Source organism: Cervus elaphus, chromosome 32, assembly GCF_910594005.1.
Source record: "Cervus elaphus chromosome 32, mCerEla1.1, whole genome shotgun sequence".
In the NCBI taxonomy this organism is placed as follows: domain Eukaryota; kingdom Metazoa; phylum Chordata; class Mammalia; order Artiodactyla; family Cervidae; genus Cervus; species Cervus elaphus.
In genome coordinates, this window is record NC_057846.1 from 22623703 (window position 1) to 22640918 (window position 17216).

At 45.0% G+C, this 17216-nt stretch overlaps 1 protein-coding gene across 1 annotated transcript in view; it reads right to left on the reverse strand.

Moving 5' to 3' along the window:
• The window catches only part of ENPP6 (ectonucleotide pyrophosphatase/phosphodiesterase 6), an 81099-nt gene that overhangs the window by 17862 nt on the left and 46021 nt on the right, over window positions 1–17216 (reverse strand). Inside the window, exons 3-6 of the mRNA XM_043893797.1 lie at window positions 10930–11041; window positions 5957–6098; window positions 3924–4103; window positions 1534–1671 (exon numbers count right to left, since the gene is read on the reverse strand). Coding sequence (XP_043749732.1) covers window positions 1534–1671; window positions 3924–4103; window positions 5957–6098; window positions 10930–11041 — 572 coding nt within the window. The remainder of the gene's footprint in view (window positions 1–1533; window positions 1672–3923; window positions 4104–5956; window positions 6099–10929; window positions 11042–17216) is intronic.

Below are 17216 nucleotides of genomic sequence, written 5' to 3' on the forward strand. Positions count from 1 at the left end.
AAAATCTGTAAATTCGAAGATAGTAAAATGATTAAGATAGTCTAGGAGACTAAGGTACAACAAAAGACTGACTAAAAGATATCTAAATTTCTCTTAAGGGGACCAGGGACTGCCGTGATTTTCTAAAGAAACATTTATGTTTTTATGCTATATACACCTTGAGCTACAGTAATATATACTGTATATTCATTGCGCTTTCCTCTTTGAGTTGGCTGCTAGGAAGCTCAGAACCATCTTTGCGAATAAAGTTCACATCAGCGAATCCCCGTTTTTCACACCTGGGTCCCTAAATGTCTATTCATTTGCCTGATCAATATTTCTGCTGATGGCCACCCGCCCTCACTCTGGCGGATTAAATACCAGTCTTGGGTCTGATATAATTGTCCCTTAGTGTTCACAGGGGATTGTTTCCATGACCCCGTTGGGTACCAAAATCCATGGACGCTGAAGTCTCTTATCCAAAATGGCATAGCATTTGCATATAAGGACACATATTCTCCTGTGTATCTTAAATCCTCTCTAGATTACTTATGATACCGCAGACAATGCAATGTGATATAAATAGCTATAAATATAATGGAAATGTGATGTAAATAGTTGCCATAAATATAATGGAAATGTGATGTAAATAGTTGCCATAAATATAATGGAAATGTGATGTAAATAGTTGCCGACACTCAGCAAATTCAAGCTTTGCTTTTTGGAACTTTTGGGACTCTTTTTCCCCCCTAAATATTTCTGATTTGCAATCATTTGAATCTACGGATGCGCAACCTCAAATTCAACTCTACAACGACCCTCATGTGCCAACATTTGCCACTCTCTCTTACTCTCCAGTCTGATCAGTTTGCAGCCCAGCTTCAAGTTCATACAGACAAGGACTCAGGCTCTGTCTGGAAACTGACTATACACAGAACCGCAGATTCCCCTGGAAGGGGGTGAGGAGGTGGGCTTTCCCAGCTGGCCAGGTATCAAAGCTGATGGAAGAGCCGGGTGAGCACGGTGTCCCGGCAGACAAGGAGAAGGCTGCTGAGGTCTTTAGGGCATCAGGCAATCAGGGTTTGGACTCAGAAGGCAAGAGAAGCTCTGTAAAATCAAGTTGGCAAACCTGAGACCTGGGTCTGCAGGCGGACTTTTGTTTGCCAATCACTGCTGTTTAAGGTGAAAGCAAAGCGGAGCCTCCCCTGGCTGTTCGATGCCCTAAAGCAATTGCTTTGGTTCACAGTAATTGTTCCACTTTCCACTGAATAGGTTACATTGTAAGCCTTGGTAATTGAGTTAAGGCCCATTTGTTAAAATACAACAAGTCTGGAGCCAGGAAGTCTAAACCTTGGCTCTGGGTGGGAGCCTCCCGTTTGCATCTGCAGTCATCTGACCAAGCCTTTCAATTGTCTCAAGAAGGAAATAACGCAGCCAATGAGAGACTTGGGTAAGAACAAACATTTTTCAAGTGGAAAAGGTGAGTAATTATTTACATTTGGCTATTTGATAGAATTTGTATCATGGATGTCTTGTTGTGTGTTTTTTGTTTACCTCAGTTATGAACCATCCTTCATCAGCCACTAGGGTCAGAGGGGAGACAAACTTCCCTTTCTTGTAATGGAACCTGCTTGGAATGTCTTCCTTCTTGTAGACAGTCATGTGCTCCACTCGCCTCAGTTTGTTATATATCTGTAAAGAGAACCAAGAAGGACCAGGTTTGCATTCTCTTTCTTACATATACGTGACCATATATTGGTCCTGGCGGAGAGGATCCTCTTATAAAAACTTATTCATGTCAAAAATACTATAGCAAAATTAAAATACGAATGAGGAATTGGTCTGCCTGGCGTTAAATACCCCCAAGATCAAAGAAATGCATTTATTCTTTGACTAGACCTAGAGCGTGTCCTACCTACACCTGATTCTAAAAGAACTAGTAGGGACGTCCCTGGCAGTCCAGTAGTTAGGGCTCCATGCTTCCAAAGTAGGGGGGCTAGAGTTCCAACCCTGATCGGGGAACTAGGATCCCACATGCCACATGGCCAAAAAAGAAAAATACTAGTAACTGTTTGCCATTAATTACACTGCTGATCTGATGAAGGCATAAACCCTGTATGTATTTTCAGTATTTAACAGCAGCTTAAATCTGTATGGCTAAAATTAAAATCAACTGGCTGATACTTAGCCAAATCAGACATTCATTCCTGGGTAGACCTGAATAGAAAATTGAGTTTATCCACTCACCTCTGGAAAATAATGAGTCTTTAGGCTGCTTGGTAGAGAGTTTCTAATGGCCCTGGGAGTTATAATTTCCTATATTAGAAAACCGTAATTCTTAAGGAAAGGAGGGTGCATCCCCAGAAAGATTTTAGTTAAGTGGAAACTCTGATGGCACGCAGTGGGTCTCACAAACTCTTGCATCCATCATGTGATGAGCTGTCAACCAAACACAGTCCCTGCTCCTGAATAATCCACCAACTGCTTTAGGCAGCTTGCACCTGCCTGACGTACACACCACATTGGAAGCAAGAAACTCCCCAGCTAGCGAGCCGCTGATGCCCTGGCATCCTGGGGCCCAGGTGCCAAGTTGGAGACATGGATGGTGTGCCTTGCCTGCGAAACGGAACTCCTTTGCAAGAAGCCATTGACTGCAGGAGTGGCCAGCGTGGAAAGTATTCTTCCCAGTTTCACACTTACGGAGTTCATGGGAACGTTGAGCACCTGAACTTGCTGACCACGGAGCTTGAGAAAAAGGGGGGCGTCTGTGTGGGGAGGGGATAAGGCTGGGGGGAACGGCTATGTGGGCACCGTGTTCCTCAACTCCACACAGACAGATCTCAGACTCTTAGGTGGGAGGGAGCAGGCAGGGTTGGGAGGAGGGTCTCTCTCTGGGCCAAAAAGGAGGACACCCCCCGCCCCCCCAGCCTGCACCAGCGCTCCATCAACACCAACCACGTCACTGGGGTGAGGACGGGTGGAGGCACCAGGCCCCGCTGAGGCCCATTCCTGGCTCCCTGTGGGTGGCACCTCCACTGCAGGTGGGGTGGGACCCCCGGAGAAAGATGGCAGTTCTCTCCGGGAGTGGGCGGAAGCCCCAGGGCCTGCACTGGGAGACGATCAAGCCACATGGGGCCAAGCAGTCAGCCAGAGGTGCCACTTGCTCCTTTAGCTTCTCAGCGTGGTGTGCCAGCCACTCAGACGGAAGTATTGTTTGGAGGGAGGGGTGAGTGGCGGTCTCACCAATCCCAGGTGCCCAGTTCCCGGGGGGCAAGGACTGCCACATCCTCTTGGGAATGGCACTCTCCAGGGGTGATCACTGTCCTTGGTGACCATCCGCGGCCCCTGCCGTGGGCCCAGCAAGCTTCTCTGTGCTTCAGAACCACCCAGGAGGGCAGCGATGATGCCGCCAGCTCCTAGGCAGGAGACGCAGCAGGAGGGCCGGTCAGGGAGCCGCTCAGTGGCTGAGGGTTGGATCCCCATCCCTGGCTGACCTATGGCACACTCAGCCTCGCCCCGGGTTCACTGGTCACCTTCTCCTCCCCGGGCCCTGATGGGAACAGGTCGGACTGGCCACTTTCTTGCAGAGAAGAGCACCCTGGGCGGGCATCCACTGTGCCCAGCTGTGCCTGGCATGTGCTGCATGTCGGCCAAGAAGAAAGCAGCCCTGTTAGGGGCTGAGCCCTTGGCAAGCTGAGCACTGCACATCCTTGTCTCGCTTCAGAGCCACTAACGTTCCGAGCTCATCTCAGACAAGAGAAGACACGGAGGATGAACCGCCGGACAGAGGTCACCCGGCGAGGGAGGGGCCGGGTGGGTCATCTGTCTCCAGAGTCCTGGCCCCCCAAGGTCGCCCTGCGTTTCCGCCTTGAAACGACAAAGACCCAGCACAGACACCCCCACCCCCGCCCCCCCTGACTTGGCCCACCACCCACCCTTCGTACCTCCGAATGCTTCCCAGGGGCTGGCCACAGGCTCATGATTGGCCCTCGCCCCTTCACCTGCTGCAGATCACGAAGGTTGATGTAGTTATACAGCTCAATCACTTTGTCTATCCACGAAATATCAGTCATCCCGTGATCTGAGAAGATGATGACATTAAGGTCGTCCTGCAGCTCCCGTTCCTTGGTGGGGGGCGGGGGGGGGCGGACAGGAGAGGCGGTCAGGACGGTGTCCACAGAAGGACCCTCTTAACACCAGCTGTCTTGCAAAGAGGTGTTTTCTCTCTTTTTTTTTAATTTTTAATTTTTTATTCACACCAAAAACATTTTGTATTGGGGTAGAGCCAATTAACAATGTTGTGATAGTTTCAGGTGAACAATGAAGGGACTCAGCCATACGTTTATACATGTATCCATTCTCCCCCAAACTCCCCTCCCATCCAGGCTGCCACATAACACTAAGCAGACTTCCCTGCGCCACACAGTAGGTTTTTGTTGGTTATCCGTTTTAAACATAGCGGTGTGTACCTGACTTTCTCAAAGTCCTTACTTAACTTACAGACTATATATAGGAGCAAGAGTTCGTCCTCAGTTCTGAATTTAATCATCTACTTGTCTGCCTTGATGCGACACGGCTCAAAATCGTAGCAGAAGCACTTTGGGGAGGGGAGCCCGGAAGCCCAGGCTGAACGTGATACATACAGGCTCCAGGTTTTTAAGGTAGCCACTCGGTTTTCATCCTCTTTGGGGCTTGCAAAAAACTCGTGTGGGAAATATGACGACTCTCACTTGCCCGTTTTACACAGGTTTGAAGAATCAAGCCCAGGAAAGTTTAAAACATTAATACTTTTAAGTCAGACAGAGAAAGTCAAATATCATATGATACCATTTTTATGTGGAATCTAAAAAAAAAAAAATGCTATAAATGAAATTATTTACAAAACAGAATTAGACTCATGGGCATAGAAATCAAACTTACGGCTACCAAAGGGGAAAGTGGAAGGAGAAGGATAAATTAGGAGGTAGGGATTAACATATACACTCCTGTATATAAAATAAACAATAAGATGGTGGTGGTGGTTTAGTCACTAAGTCGTGTCCAACTCTTTGCAAACCCATGGACTGTAGCCCACCAGGCTCCTCTGTCCACGGGATTCTGCAGGCAAGAATACTGGAGTGGGTTGCCATGCCCTCCTCCAGGGGGTCTTTCTGACTCAGGGATCGAACCCACGTCTCCTGAGGCTCCTGTTTGGCAGATGTATTCTTTACCACTGGGCCACCTGGGAATACTGTAAAAATACAAGGGACTATATTCAATACCTGTAATAGCCTATAGTGAAAAAGAACCATATACATACGTGTGTGTGTGTAACTGAATCGCTTTGCTGTACACCTGAAATTAGCACATTGCAAATCAACTATACTGCCTTAAAAAAATAAAATTAAGAAATAATCCTGTGCTTAAAGTCATTCAGGAAGGGTGTGGCAGGATCGGGGACAGAACCCAGGCCTGGTTTCGAGGCTCCCGGCGACCTGGTGACCAGACTTTAGCCTTGGGGTAAAGCATCGGTCCACCTCGCCCGATGAGCCTGGAGGCCATGCAGATCAGGTCACTTCAGCACCAGTGGCCCAGCTGCTCACAGGGGATCTTGGAGTGTTTGGGGAGATGCTGTATGAAGAAAGGGCTTCCCTGGGGGCTCAGCTGGTGAAGAATCCGCCTGCAATGCAGGAGACCTGGGTTCCATCCCTGGGTTGGGAAGATCCCCTGGAGAAGGGAACGGCGACCCATTCCAGTATTCTGGCCTGGGGAGTTCCAGGGACGGTATAGTCTGTGGGGTCGCAAAGAGTCGGACACGACTGAGTGATTCACTGTATGAAGAAAAGAGAACCTACCCCCACCCCCGTACCCGCAGACCCTCGAGCTGGCCCAGTCAGCTCTCAGAGCAAGAAAGGCGATGTGGAGGGCTGGGACAGTCCAGGGGACAGAGGAGACGGACAGAGGGGAGGCTAGCCCAGGGGGCCGGGTTTCCGGTCACCTGGATCCACTTGGTCAAGTACGCCATCACGGTGTCCACGGCCTTCACGGCGTCTTTCCTCTGTGGCGACCAGGGCCCGTGATGGTGGCCTTCCACGTCGACGCGCTCGTAGTAGATGGCCGCCAGGTCCGCCTGGCCACTCCTGGGGGGCAGCAAGAGAGGTGCGGCTGAGAGAAGCCCCCCAGCCTTCTCTCCTCCCGACCTGCGGCCCCGGTGGGGGCGGGCCTGTAGGCCGAGCACAGCTGACACCCTGAAACAAGCAAGCGGGTTCTCCGAGGGAGAGACAGGACGAGTACATCTAGGCCGGCCAGTCCCGAGCGCCATGGTGACGAAAGCCACAGGATGTGCTTCTGTGTCACCTCCCCTCTCAGCTCATCGGGACCCAGGAGTCGGACGAGGTGGCCACAGGCAGGGGACGGTTCTGAAAGGCCTCCTTCCTGCCGGGTGCCATCGGAAGATCATAGAGAAGAGGAGCGATGATCACTCAAGTAACGGCTGCCCCATTACTGCTGGCCTTCGGGGAAGCCTCTAAAGGAAACTCTGAGCTGTAGGTGTAGCTGACCGGCAAGAGTAACAGCAAGCTTTACCAGGCCACCTCGCGGGAGGCAGACAGGTTTGTGTTCAAGGCTTGACATCTGCAGACACCCCCAGCATGCTTGTTCCCCGGGCACCCAGGACGGCTCAGCTCCAGGGTGGACACAGAGTGAATTCTGGCACTGACCACACTTCCTGCCTCCCAGGAAGACTCGGTTCTGGCTAAATGCCCGCTCGGGGCCAGAGTACTGGTGTTACAAACCCAGCTATTTAAGCCTCCACTCGGGGTTGAGACCGAGTGGGAACTAGAGAGATGAACTGGAGCAGGAGGCTGAGGGAGTCTGGGAGGAGAGAAAACACGGGGCCATGTGCCCTCCCCGCCCCGCACAGCGGGGGGCTTCCCACTGTGACTGTCCCCCGGCAGAACCCCCCCAAAGCAGGGGACAGAACTACATTGGTGAGGATGCTGGTGATGATGAGTGTAGTGGTAAGAGCAACTGACAAAAGAGGAAACAATGGAAAAGGAATGAAGGCTAACTCCTTTGCTTGGACTTTACAAGGATTAATAACAAATACTCTTGGCAGACTGCCTCATTTATCTCGAAAAACTCTATTTAAACACACAAGGGAGGCGGCAAGGTCTCTCTGGGTCTGGTCTCCCCGACCCTTAGAATGAGAGAACGTGTGTCCTGAATGCCTGCAGCGCCTTGGGCCTTGTGATCTACAGCAGAGGAAAAAGAACCCCAGAGTAGTTCAAGAGCGTGGTTGCATGAACGAACACCCCCGCCCGTCCTTCAGGTCTCAGGGAGATGCTGCCTCCTCCAGGAGCGTGTCCGCACGCCCTGGCTCAGCTGGGTGGTCCTCCCGGGTGCTCCTCCCGGCTGCTCCTGCAGCATTCCTGGTTCATCTCCAGGTTGTGATTCTTCACACTGTGCTCTAATTGCCCATTTATGTATCTTTCTCCCCTCTAAATCACAGGGTTCTTTCGCCCCCGGGGTGCATTCACGCTCTATCGTATCTCAGCTCAGTCTAGGATCTGGTATACTGTAGGAGCTCCGTAACTGTCGGTAGAAGGTATAATAATAGTAAGTGCTCAGTGTGTGCGTGCATGCTAGATCAATTCAGTTGTGTCCGACTCTCTGTGACCTCACAGACTGTAGCCTGCCAGGCTCCTCTGTCCATGGGATTCTCCAGGCAAGAAAACTGGAGTGGGTTGCCATGTCTTCCTCCAGCGGATCTTCCCAACCCAGGGATCGAACCTGTGCCTCCTGCATCTCCCGCATTGCAGGTGGATTTTTTTTATGGCTGAGGCATGGGGGGAAGCTCCAAGTGCTTAAGTCAGGCACTAAGTTGAGGGCTTTTTATGCATTATCGGAATTCATCCTTACAGCAACCCTGTCAGGTACGAATACTGAAAACAGAGAGTTCAAGATGGTTGTCCACATCACTGAGCTCATGAGAATCGGAGCCAGCACTGAGACCCCGGTGGGGCTGACTCGACATCTTGACCCAACACCCTGAAAGGACTCAGCAGCCCGCACCAATAGGGGAACATTCTGCTTAGCCCAACTGACTTGTGGAAATGGTTCTCATTCGGCTATCGGGTCCCACCATTCCCAAGAAAGCCGGGTGTGAGGTGTGGCGAAGGCAGCAGTCGCTCTCATTTCCCGGCGTGAGCTCTGTTGGATGTGCCTCCAGACTCTGGGTCTGTGGTGAAGAGCGTCCCCAGAGAATAGCTTTGGCAGATTTTGCAGGTGAGGAAACAGGCCAGAAAGGATGCGAGGAGTTACTCAGGGCCTCACAGACCTGAGTCATGGCTGCTTAGTCGCTCAGTCGTGTCTGATTTTTTGTGACCGCATGGACTATAGCCCACCAGGCTCCTCTGTCCATGGGGATTCTCTAGGCAAGAGTACTCGAATGGGTGGCCACACCCTTCTCCAGGGGATCTTCCCAACCCAGGGATTGAACCCAGGTCTCCCGCACTGCAGGTGGATTCTGAGTCTGAGCCACTAGGGAATCCCAAGAATACTGAAGAGGGTAGCCTATCTCTTCTCCAGGGGGAGTCGTGGTTAGGACTGGAGACTGTGAACCTTCCGCGTGCAAGGTCAGGACACATTGCTCCACAGCCCAGGCTTTCAAAATGTCCACACCGACGCCGTTCACTGCACGGGGATGGAGTCCAGAGCAGGTTCAGCCCAGCGTCTTCCTTCTCCACGGTCATAATCACCAAGAGGGCACACCCTTTAACGATACTGTGATGTTCTCATACCCAGAGGTGTACTTCATTCATGGTTTGGAGGATACACGGGTTTCAAGGTAAGGGAAATTGCCAGTCAAGCATGATTTTCTCTTTTTAGAACAAAACAGACTGGTCCCTCTTTAACAAATACCGTGTCCTCTCTCCTCCACAATATTGTTGTTCAGTTGCTTAAGTCAGGTCCAACTCTGTGACCCCACGGACAGCAGCACACCAGGCTTCCCTGTCCTACACAATTTCCTAGAGTTTGCTCAAATTCCCGTCCATTGAGTTGGTGATGCCCTCTAACCCTCCCATCCTCTCTCGCCCCCTTCCCCTCCTGCCCTCAACTTTCTTAGCATCAGGGTCTTTTCCAATGAGTCGGCTCTTCACATCCCGTGGCCAAAGTATTGGAGTTTCAGCTTCAGCATCGGTCCTTCCTCCATGGTGAGAACTGTGTTAAGTTATTATTTGGTTGTTTCTCACAAACAAAATTATCATCATTCATACTCGCTAACATGTGGATGACTGATAACAAATCCCCCTGCCTTTACAGACAGCAGAGAACAAAACATCACGGAGGGTCCCCGTAATGTAGGCGGTGGGAAAAATTCTTACTCGGGAATGGCATTTTCACATCTCTCCGTAAACTTTTTTGAGGCCCATGTTCATTACACTGATGGGCTGATGGCATTTCCTCCACCATGTTTGAACATAAAGGAACTTGCCACAAAATCATGCCCTCAGACGTGCCTCCGAGTTTAGCTGCCTTATGTACTTGAGCCTGGAGCATCCCAGACGTGCTGGTCCTCACAGTGCCTCCTATGTTTACCACGCACACCTCCAGGGTGGGGCTTGGATGGGGGGGGGGCGGGGGGAGAATTTCACAATGTTGACTGGTTGCACTGAAGTTCAATGAAATGCTTTCAGGTCACTAGGTTTTAGACACTGCACCTTAACTCAGCAGCCACTGGCCTGGCTTCTTTAAGGCCGTTTGGCATGTTCATAAATCTCCGTGTGGTCGGAAAGCTATCAAGTCTCACAGGTTTACCTGATGGCTTTGTGTCAGGAAGCTGTCAACCCCAGATGCCAAGAGCACTGGAGCTGCGATGCTTGCGATTTGGGGATTTATACGCATGCCTTTTGTGAAAGACGTCTATGTGGGAGCACGTTGATTCATGAGGGACCAGAGTCTTCAAGGGCTGAGCGCGCTTGCCTGTTTGGAGCTTAGCTGACAAATTCTTGGTGGCCAGCTGTTTTCCACATGGGTCTGGTCTCCATCACAGGTCAGCTCATTTGTCACGGAGGGGCCGGGCGAGGAGCGGTGGATAGGAACGCCTACAGATCTGTTTCTGGCCCTTTATAGCCTCCAGCCCAGGAACCATGCCAGAAGGACATGTGGCCATGAGCCCAGTTACCTGAGAGCTATGAGGGGCCCCCGGCCCTGGGCTTTCAGGGACACCCAGATCTCCCATCACCTTAGGATTCTGTCCAGATCTCTTTGCAATGTAAAAAAGTGCAGGATGTCACATCCATTTTCCTTATTGAAGTGGATTGTAAAGAAGGAATTAGGCAGAGAGAAATGGAGGCAGTTTAAAGGGATAGTTGAAGTTGTTGACTATTAAAAAAATTCAAGACTTAGAAGTTAAGTCAGTTTCCCCGACTCTAGTCTGCTATTCAGGAGAGCTCTACTGACTTCTGTGTTTTTCAGACTGGTGTGATGATAAGTTGCATGGGGAAGAAGGAAAAAGCTTTTATGTACTAATATGCCAATAGGCTTTGTATGTTTCCAAAGAAGATGGCAGAGTAGGCAGTTTCTCCAAACATTTTTCCACCACAGATTTTCCTTTTTTTTTTTTTTTTTTTTGCCAAAAACTTATCGATGTCTTCTGAGAGCCAAGCATTCACTATATCATGATTAGAGAAATACTGACGTTCACATTGCTTCTCTACTATCCATCAACACAAAGAAGAACGTCCCAAATACCTGGAGACTTCCTTGCTGTCAATTCAATGTTTCCAAAGACCACCCCTACCTAAAATTTCTCACGCTAGCTGGTAGCAATCACCACGGGAAAGGCTCACCACCTCTCTGAAACACTGGGCCACCTATCCCAAAGGGTTCTTAATCCACTTGAGCATTCTTTATTGGTCCTGGAAACAAGGAAGAACACTGGCACGGCTAAGAATTTGGGACACTCACTTGAAGACGTCAAGAGCGCCGCTGACTGCGTTGGCAAAATTGGCATCCGTTGGGACAGATTTATACTCGAGGCAGTAAGTAGGTCTGACGCCAAGAATCTCAACCTCACAGCCTAAGGAGGAGAAAGATGGTTAATGGTTACTTTCTTCAGTAATCAAGATAGGGTCGTGGGGCAATTTTAGGAAGCAAATAACATTAGCTGAAACGAAAATTTTTTTTCATTTTTATTAAATAAAAATGTATTAGTGATAGGTATTGTATTTAGCTCTAATTTTGTTTAAGTGGGTTTTAAATGTCATTTCTATAGAACACTTGGGTAGGAGGAGAAGGGGGTGACTGAGGGTGAGATGGTCAGATGGCATCACAGACTCCATGGACATTGAGTCAATGGACTTTGAGCAAACTCGGAGATAGAAGGACAGGGAAGCCTGGCGTGTTGCAGTCCATGGGATCGCAAAGAGTTGAATACACCTGAGTGATTGAATGATGAATAACAATACAACATGGTGTCTTATGACAAGAACTAGCAAAATTGGCTAATGGTTATCTTTCTCAGTTTGAAACAATGACAAAAATTAATTAGAACACAAAATGTCTCAATTAAAACTTTTTCTATAGAATATTTACAACTACTAATTCTTCTAGTGTATCTTTGCCTGTTCTAGAATCAAGTAGAGAAAGTCAAAGTGAAAGTCGCTCAGTCACGTCTGACTCTTTGCAACCCCGTGGACTATCCAGTCCAGAATTCTCCAAGCCAGAATACTGGAGTGGGCAGCCTTTCCCTTCTCCAGGGGATCTTCCCAACTAAGGGATCGAACCCAGGTCTCCCGCACTGTAGGCAGATTCTTTACCAGCTGAGCCACAAGGGAAGCCCAGAATCAAGTATAAAGTAGTATCTGACCAGCCTGGGAATAATAATCTGACTGGACTCAGAAGTACCGCACTGATGGAAATGCCTAAAAATCACTGAGTTCAAGCAAGGATTCTAAGCCAAACTCTTGCCTCTTCCAAAATGAAGCAAAAGAATGAAAAGCATTTAGATGTTAGGAGCTGCTGTGGCCTCAGTTTTTTCATCCCCGACCTTGAACAAGTTGAAATGGTTGCCCTGAGAAAGAGACACCCAATCTTATCATCAGAAAATAGAGCAGGAGAGGAATGAGCCAGCCTCAGTTTAAAATAGTTGAGTCTATTTCTTGGGCACCAAGTAGGTCACTATGTTCAGACATAGCATCTCCATGCTGTTTTGTTCTAGAATCTAGCCTAGTGGGAGGGGACCTCGTGAAAACAGTGTCAGACTTGAAGTCTAAAGTGAGGTGCCTGTTTACTGGGTGGTAAGGGAGTCAGACACAGGCACATTCAATTCAGATATTGTTTCCTCCTGGAAGCTTTCCTTGAATCCCCAAATGCACTCAGGCATATAGACTGTGTCTGGCCAAAGTGTTGGGGGCTGGAGGTGGAAAGAAAGAGATGCCCGAAGCGATGAGAGCAGCGGAAGCAAGAGTTCAAAGGGAGAAACAATAAGGTGTGTGGAGACCAGCAGGTACGTAACATTCCCAGGCCGGGAGGAGTCTGGAGGCCAGACGGTGAGCTATTTTGTAGCCCAGAGAAAATGAGTCCCATGTAAACTTGGTACAATCCTTATGAATCCTATATAATACTTGATCATGCCTCCATTTTATCAGGAGGAACTGAGTCAGAAAAGTGGTGAGATTTTCCCACTGCCACAGGGCAAATGTGAGGAGCAGCTAGCATTAGAATCTAGGGTTACCTGACTCCAAAACTTTAGGTATTCTTTTAAAATAGTACCTGATGAATTCAGACATGCATGGACAGAAATTATGGAAACTAAGGACAGAGATATTCCCATACTATTTAGATTTACTCAAGTTTATTGAGAAATAAGTCAAAATAATAGAATCTAAGAATGAACAAGATAGGGTTTTGAAATAAAGCAGCAGCAAAAGATGAAATCTTAAAAAACAGTTAAGTGTTAATAATAAGTATTAACGTAGTTATGTGAAAATATTTTTTTGAAAAAATAAGATGCATATTTTTAAAATGTTTAATATAATAATTTGGATCCAAAGTTCCAAGTTATTTCAACAAAAATGAAAGGAAAAGCATTTTTATTTTTGTTAGCAGGAAGGAATCATTAATATATAGCTTTTATTCTAGACACTGATTTCAAAAGATTGGAATATACAGAAAAAAGCTGTATGCATAACTTCCAAATCACTAAAGGAAAAAAAAGATGCATAAAAATCAAAGTACGTGAAAAGTTTTTTTAAAAAGGAAATATCCAAGAAGCACTAATACTGAAAGCATAATCAAAGAGAAAATCAAATATACTTGTTTCAAAATAAATGTGAATGGGTTACACTCTATTCTTGCAAGAATGTCAACATGAAGTAACTATAAACTATTTTTTAAATGTATAGTTTAAGTAAAAGGACACAGAAATGTTAGATATAAAAGAGTAGACCAAAGAAACCCACCAAAAGTAAACCAAAAAATCAGGTCTATCAATAGTATTAAAGTTTATTATGATCTCATAAGCCTGAAACAGCTACAAATCCACATTAAGCATTTAGAATGTGAATTAGCATTTATGTACCATAAATATACACAACACACAGAAGGCTTGGAAATATAAAGTGCAAAATTACAGTCTTGGTGGGAGACTTTAATGACAGCTCAAGATATAAAGAATAAAAAATATGTAAGATAGCTACATAAAGATACAGAGGCTTTGAATGTTAGTATCAATAAGTTGTACTCAATGTGTGTGCAAGCTCAGTCACTTCAGTCACGTCCGACTCTTTGTGACCCCATGGACTGTAGCCTGCTAGGCTCCTCTGTCCATGGGATTCTCCAGGCAAGAATACTGGAGAGGGTTTCCGTGCCCTCCTCCAGGGGATCTTCCCAACCCAAGGATCGAACCAGTGTCTCCTGCATTGCAGGTGAATTCTTTACCATCTGAGCTACCTGGGAAGCCCAAGTTGTAGTCAATAGACATTGAAAATGTATCTTATTATTGTAGAATGTTACTATAGAATCTTATTATTATAGAATTCTTATAAGAATGGAACTTTTATAAAAATACAACAGTTGGAAAAACTGACCATATTCTCATACACAGAGAAAATCTCAATAACTTCCCAAAAGTAGAAACTTTATAGCACAATGTATATTATCTCTGACCACAGGTAATAAAACTAGAAATTAATCATAACAGTTAACTAAAAATAAATCCAACTCATTATGAATAAAAAAGAAAACCTCTATGAAACTTGATGTAAAGAGGAAATGAAAACTTCACTGACAGGCTAGTTATGAACAATGGTGAAAATTCTACATTTCAAAACTTCACGGGACACATTTTCATTTAGGGCAGAAGCAAATAGGAACATTGCCGTCACCGCTGTAATTTGTTACTGCTACAGAACTTCTTATCAAGGCAATTAACAAGAAGCAGAAATAAAATATGAGCACTGGAATCAGAAGGCAAGCACGAACATTCCTCTATGGGAACATTTTAAAAAAAACTTTTTGTCACCTGTGGCAAAATACTCATTTTGCTTCTTGACACAGAACACACACACTCACAGAAGAAACAGATGTTGCATCAAACTATACGCAGTGCCTGCTAATATTCTTGTTCTATTCTGTTTTGTGTAGGTTTTTTAAAACACTGGTTTGTGATCCATATGTGATATCACTGTCCTTGTGAATCAAGATCGGTGTTTGAAAAAATCAACATGAGGCATACACCTAGGAGTGAATTTCTGGGTCACTCTCTTCCATAGTGGCAATGTTGGGTAATACTTATGCCATTTTTGATTGTATACATGCTTTGCCTTGCAAGCCACTTCAGAAAACATGTTCTAAGAAAATAAAGTTGCATATACAAGCATCTTTAATACAGTATTATTTAGAATATAAAATTAAGAAGCAATTTAAACATTTGGTAATAGAGGTATGTTTAAATTATGGCACATCCAAATAATGAAAAGCCATACAGGAATTAAAATTATGTCATTTGTATTCACTGGCATACTATTTTGTGTGAAAAAAAGGCTAGTGAATAGTTGGTAAAGGAATGAGATCATTTTTGTAAATATTTAAAAGATGATTATGTCTAAGAAAGAGTGGAAGCAAATATAACAAAATATAAGAAAGGGTAAAATTTCAGTGGCTGATTTGGTAGACTTATTCTTGGCTAAACTGAAGTAATTCTGAACTTCCTTTGCATCCCTTAGTATAAAAAGAGGAAAACTTTCTCAAGTGCCCAGGCTCCCCTATGACTAGGAATTACTCACGTGACTCGCCAGGGCATTGATATCTGCTGAGATGCTTCATGGGAAGATTTGCTTCCACATGAAAAATAAACATGAGGTGCCAGCATTATCTCTTTTCCTCTTTTGCAATTTGGAATGTAGATTGTAAGGATATGCTCCCTGGACTGGCGGCAGCCATTTTGAAACCATGAGTCAACAAACATGAAGATAAAATGTTAATATACCAATATGGAGCAGAAGGATAGAAAGAGCCTAGGTTTTTCAAATGACATGTTAAGCTGCTGAACTACATAAAGTACATACTTCTTGCATGATACAAAGAAATTCTTATGTGTTTGGCCATTGTACACTGTTGGCTAGGTTTTCCAAAATTTGTGGTGAGTAGTTTCTAACTGATACAGAAGGATCATAGTTGACTTTTAAATTCCTATTATTGTTTATTGAATTGAACAAACTTTCCTAAAATAAATACCTGTTATTTTTGTTATAAGAAATGAAAGACATATTTTTTAGTTGTAACTTCCAACTTCTTTCTAATAGACCCATTAGGACACAAAAGTTCTAGTATGAATATCCACTTTTTAAAAATTATGGATAATGATGATATAAACAAGCTCATACACATTCTTGGATGCACTTAGGTGTGCATTTCTGTTGTAATCTGCTTAGGAAAAGATTTGCTAAATTTGGGGTGTGCATATGTTCACCTTTATTATTAGATAATTCCAAAGAGTTTTTCAAAGCAATTACATTAATCTGTTCCTCCCAGCACTATATAAGCCTGTGTGTCTCCACCCTTGTCATCACTTGGATGTGTAACTATTAATTTCCATTTAAAAATGACATTAGTTGCATTCTACTGTATTATATGTAATATTTTCATTATTCCTCAATCTAAGATATTTTCCAAATTTCCATACTTATTTCTTCTTTGAACTATGAGTTATTTAGAAGTCTCTGGTTATTTTACAAATATGTGGATTTAAATTTTTCTATTATTGACCATAATTGCACTGTAGTCAGAGAACACATTCTGTATAATTTCATACAGTTCCAATTTGTTGAGAAATGCCCTGTGGCTAACATATGGTCATTTTTGACAAACGTTCCATGTGCACTTGGGAATGATGGGTATTTAGCAGTAGCTGGGTACAGAGTTCTAGTAATATCAATTAGTAAATATGTTAGTTATGTTGCATAAATTTTCTGTATCCTTCTAACCTTTTTATTTTCTTTTTTTATTGATGACTGAGAAAGATGTCTTAAAAATCTATCATCATTGTGAATACTCATTTCTCCTTTTAGTTTCATCAATGTTTGCTTTATTTATTTTGAGATTGTGTAACTAGGAGCATTAAAATTTAGAATTATTACAACTTCTTGGTAGATTGAACTTTTATATCAATGTGAACTGTTGTTTTTTATTTAAAAATAGTCTTAAGCTTAGGGTCTGCCCTAGTTAATGATATAGCTGCATCAGCTCTCCTTTGGTGAGTGTCTGTGTGCTATGTCTTTTAAAAATGCGATCACTCTCAACATTTCTGCATACTTACATTTAATGTAAGTTGTTTTGTTTTACATTTTGGCTGTACTGCACAGCATGTGGGATCTTAGTTCTCTGACCAGCAATGGAACCTCTGCCCCTTGGAGTCTTAACTGCTGAACCACCAGGGAAGTCCCAATGTACATCGTTTATAAGCAGCATATATTAGCTTTTGTTTTTAATCCAGTCTGCTAATAGTTGTTTTTCATGTAAATTTCTACTAAAGCTTAACAAAAAACACGTACAAAGTGAACAAATGATAAATGTACTGTTGAACAAATTCTGGCAAAGTAAATGGAGCTGCGCAGCCAGCACCCAGCCCAGGAAACAGAACATGACCTTCACATATGAGTACCTTCTCACGCCCCCTTTCAGTCACTGCCCTTCCAAGTGTAAACACTATTCTAACACTAGATTAGCTTTACCTGCTTTTGAACTTTATATAA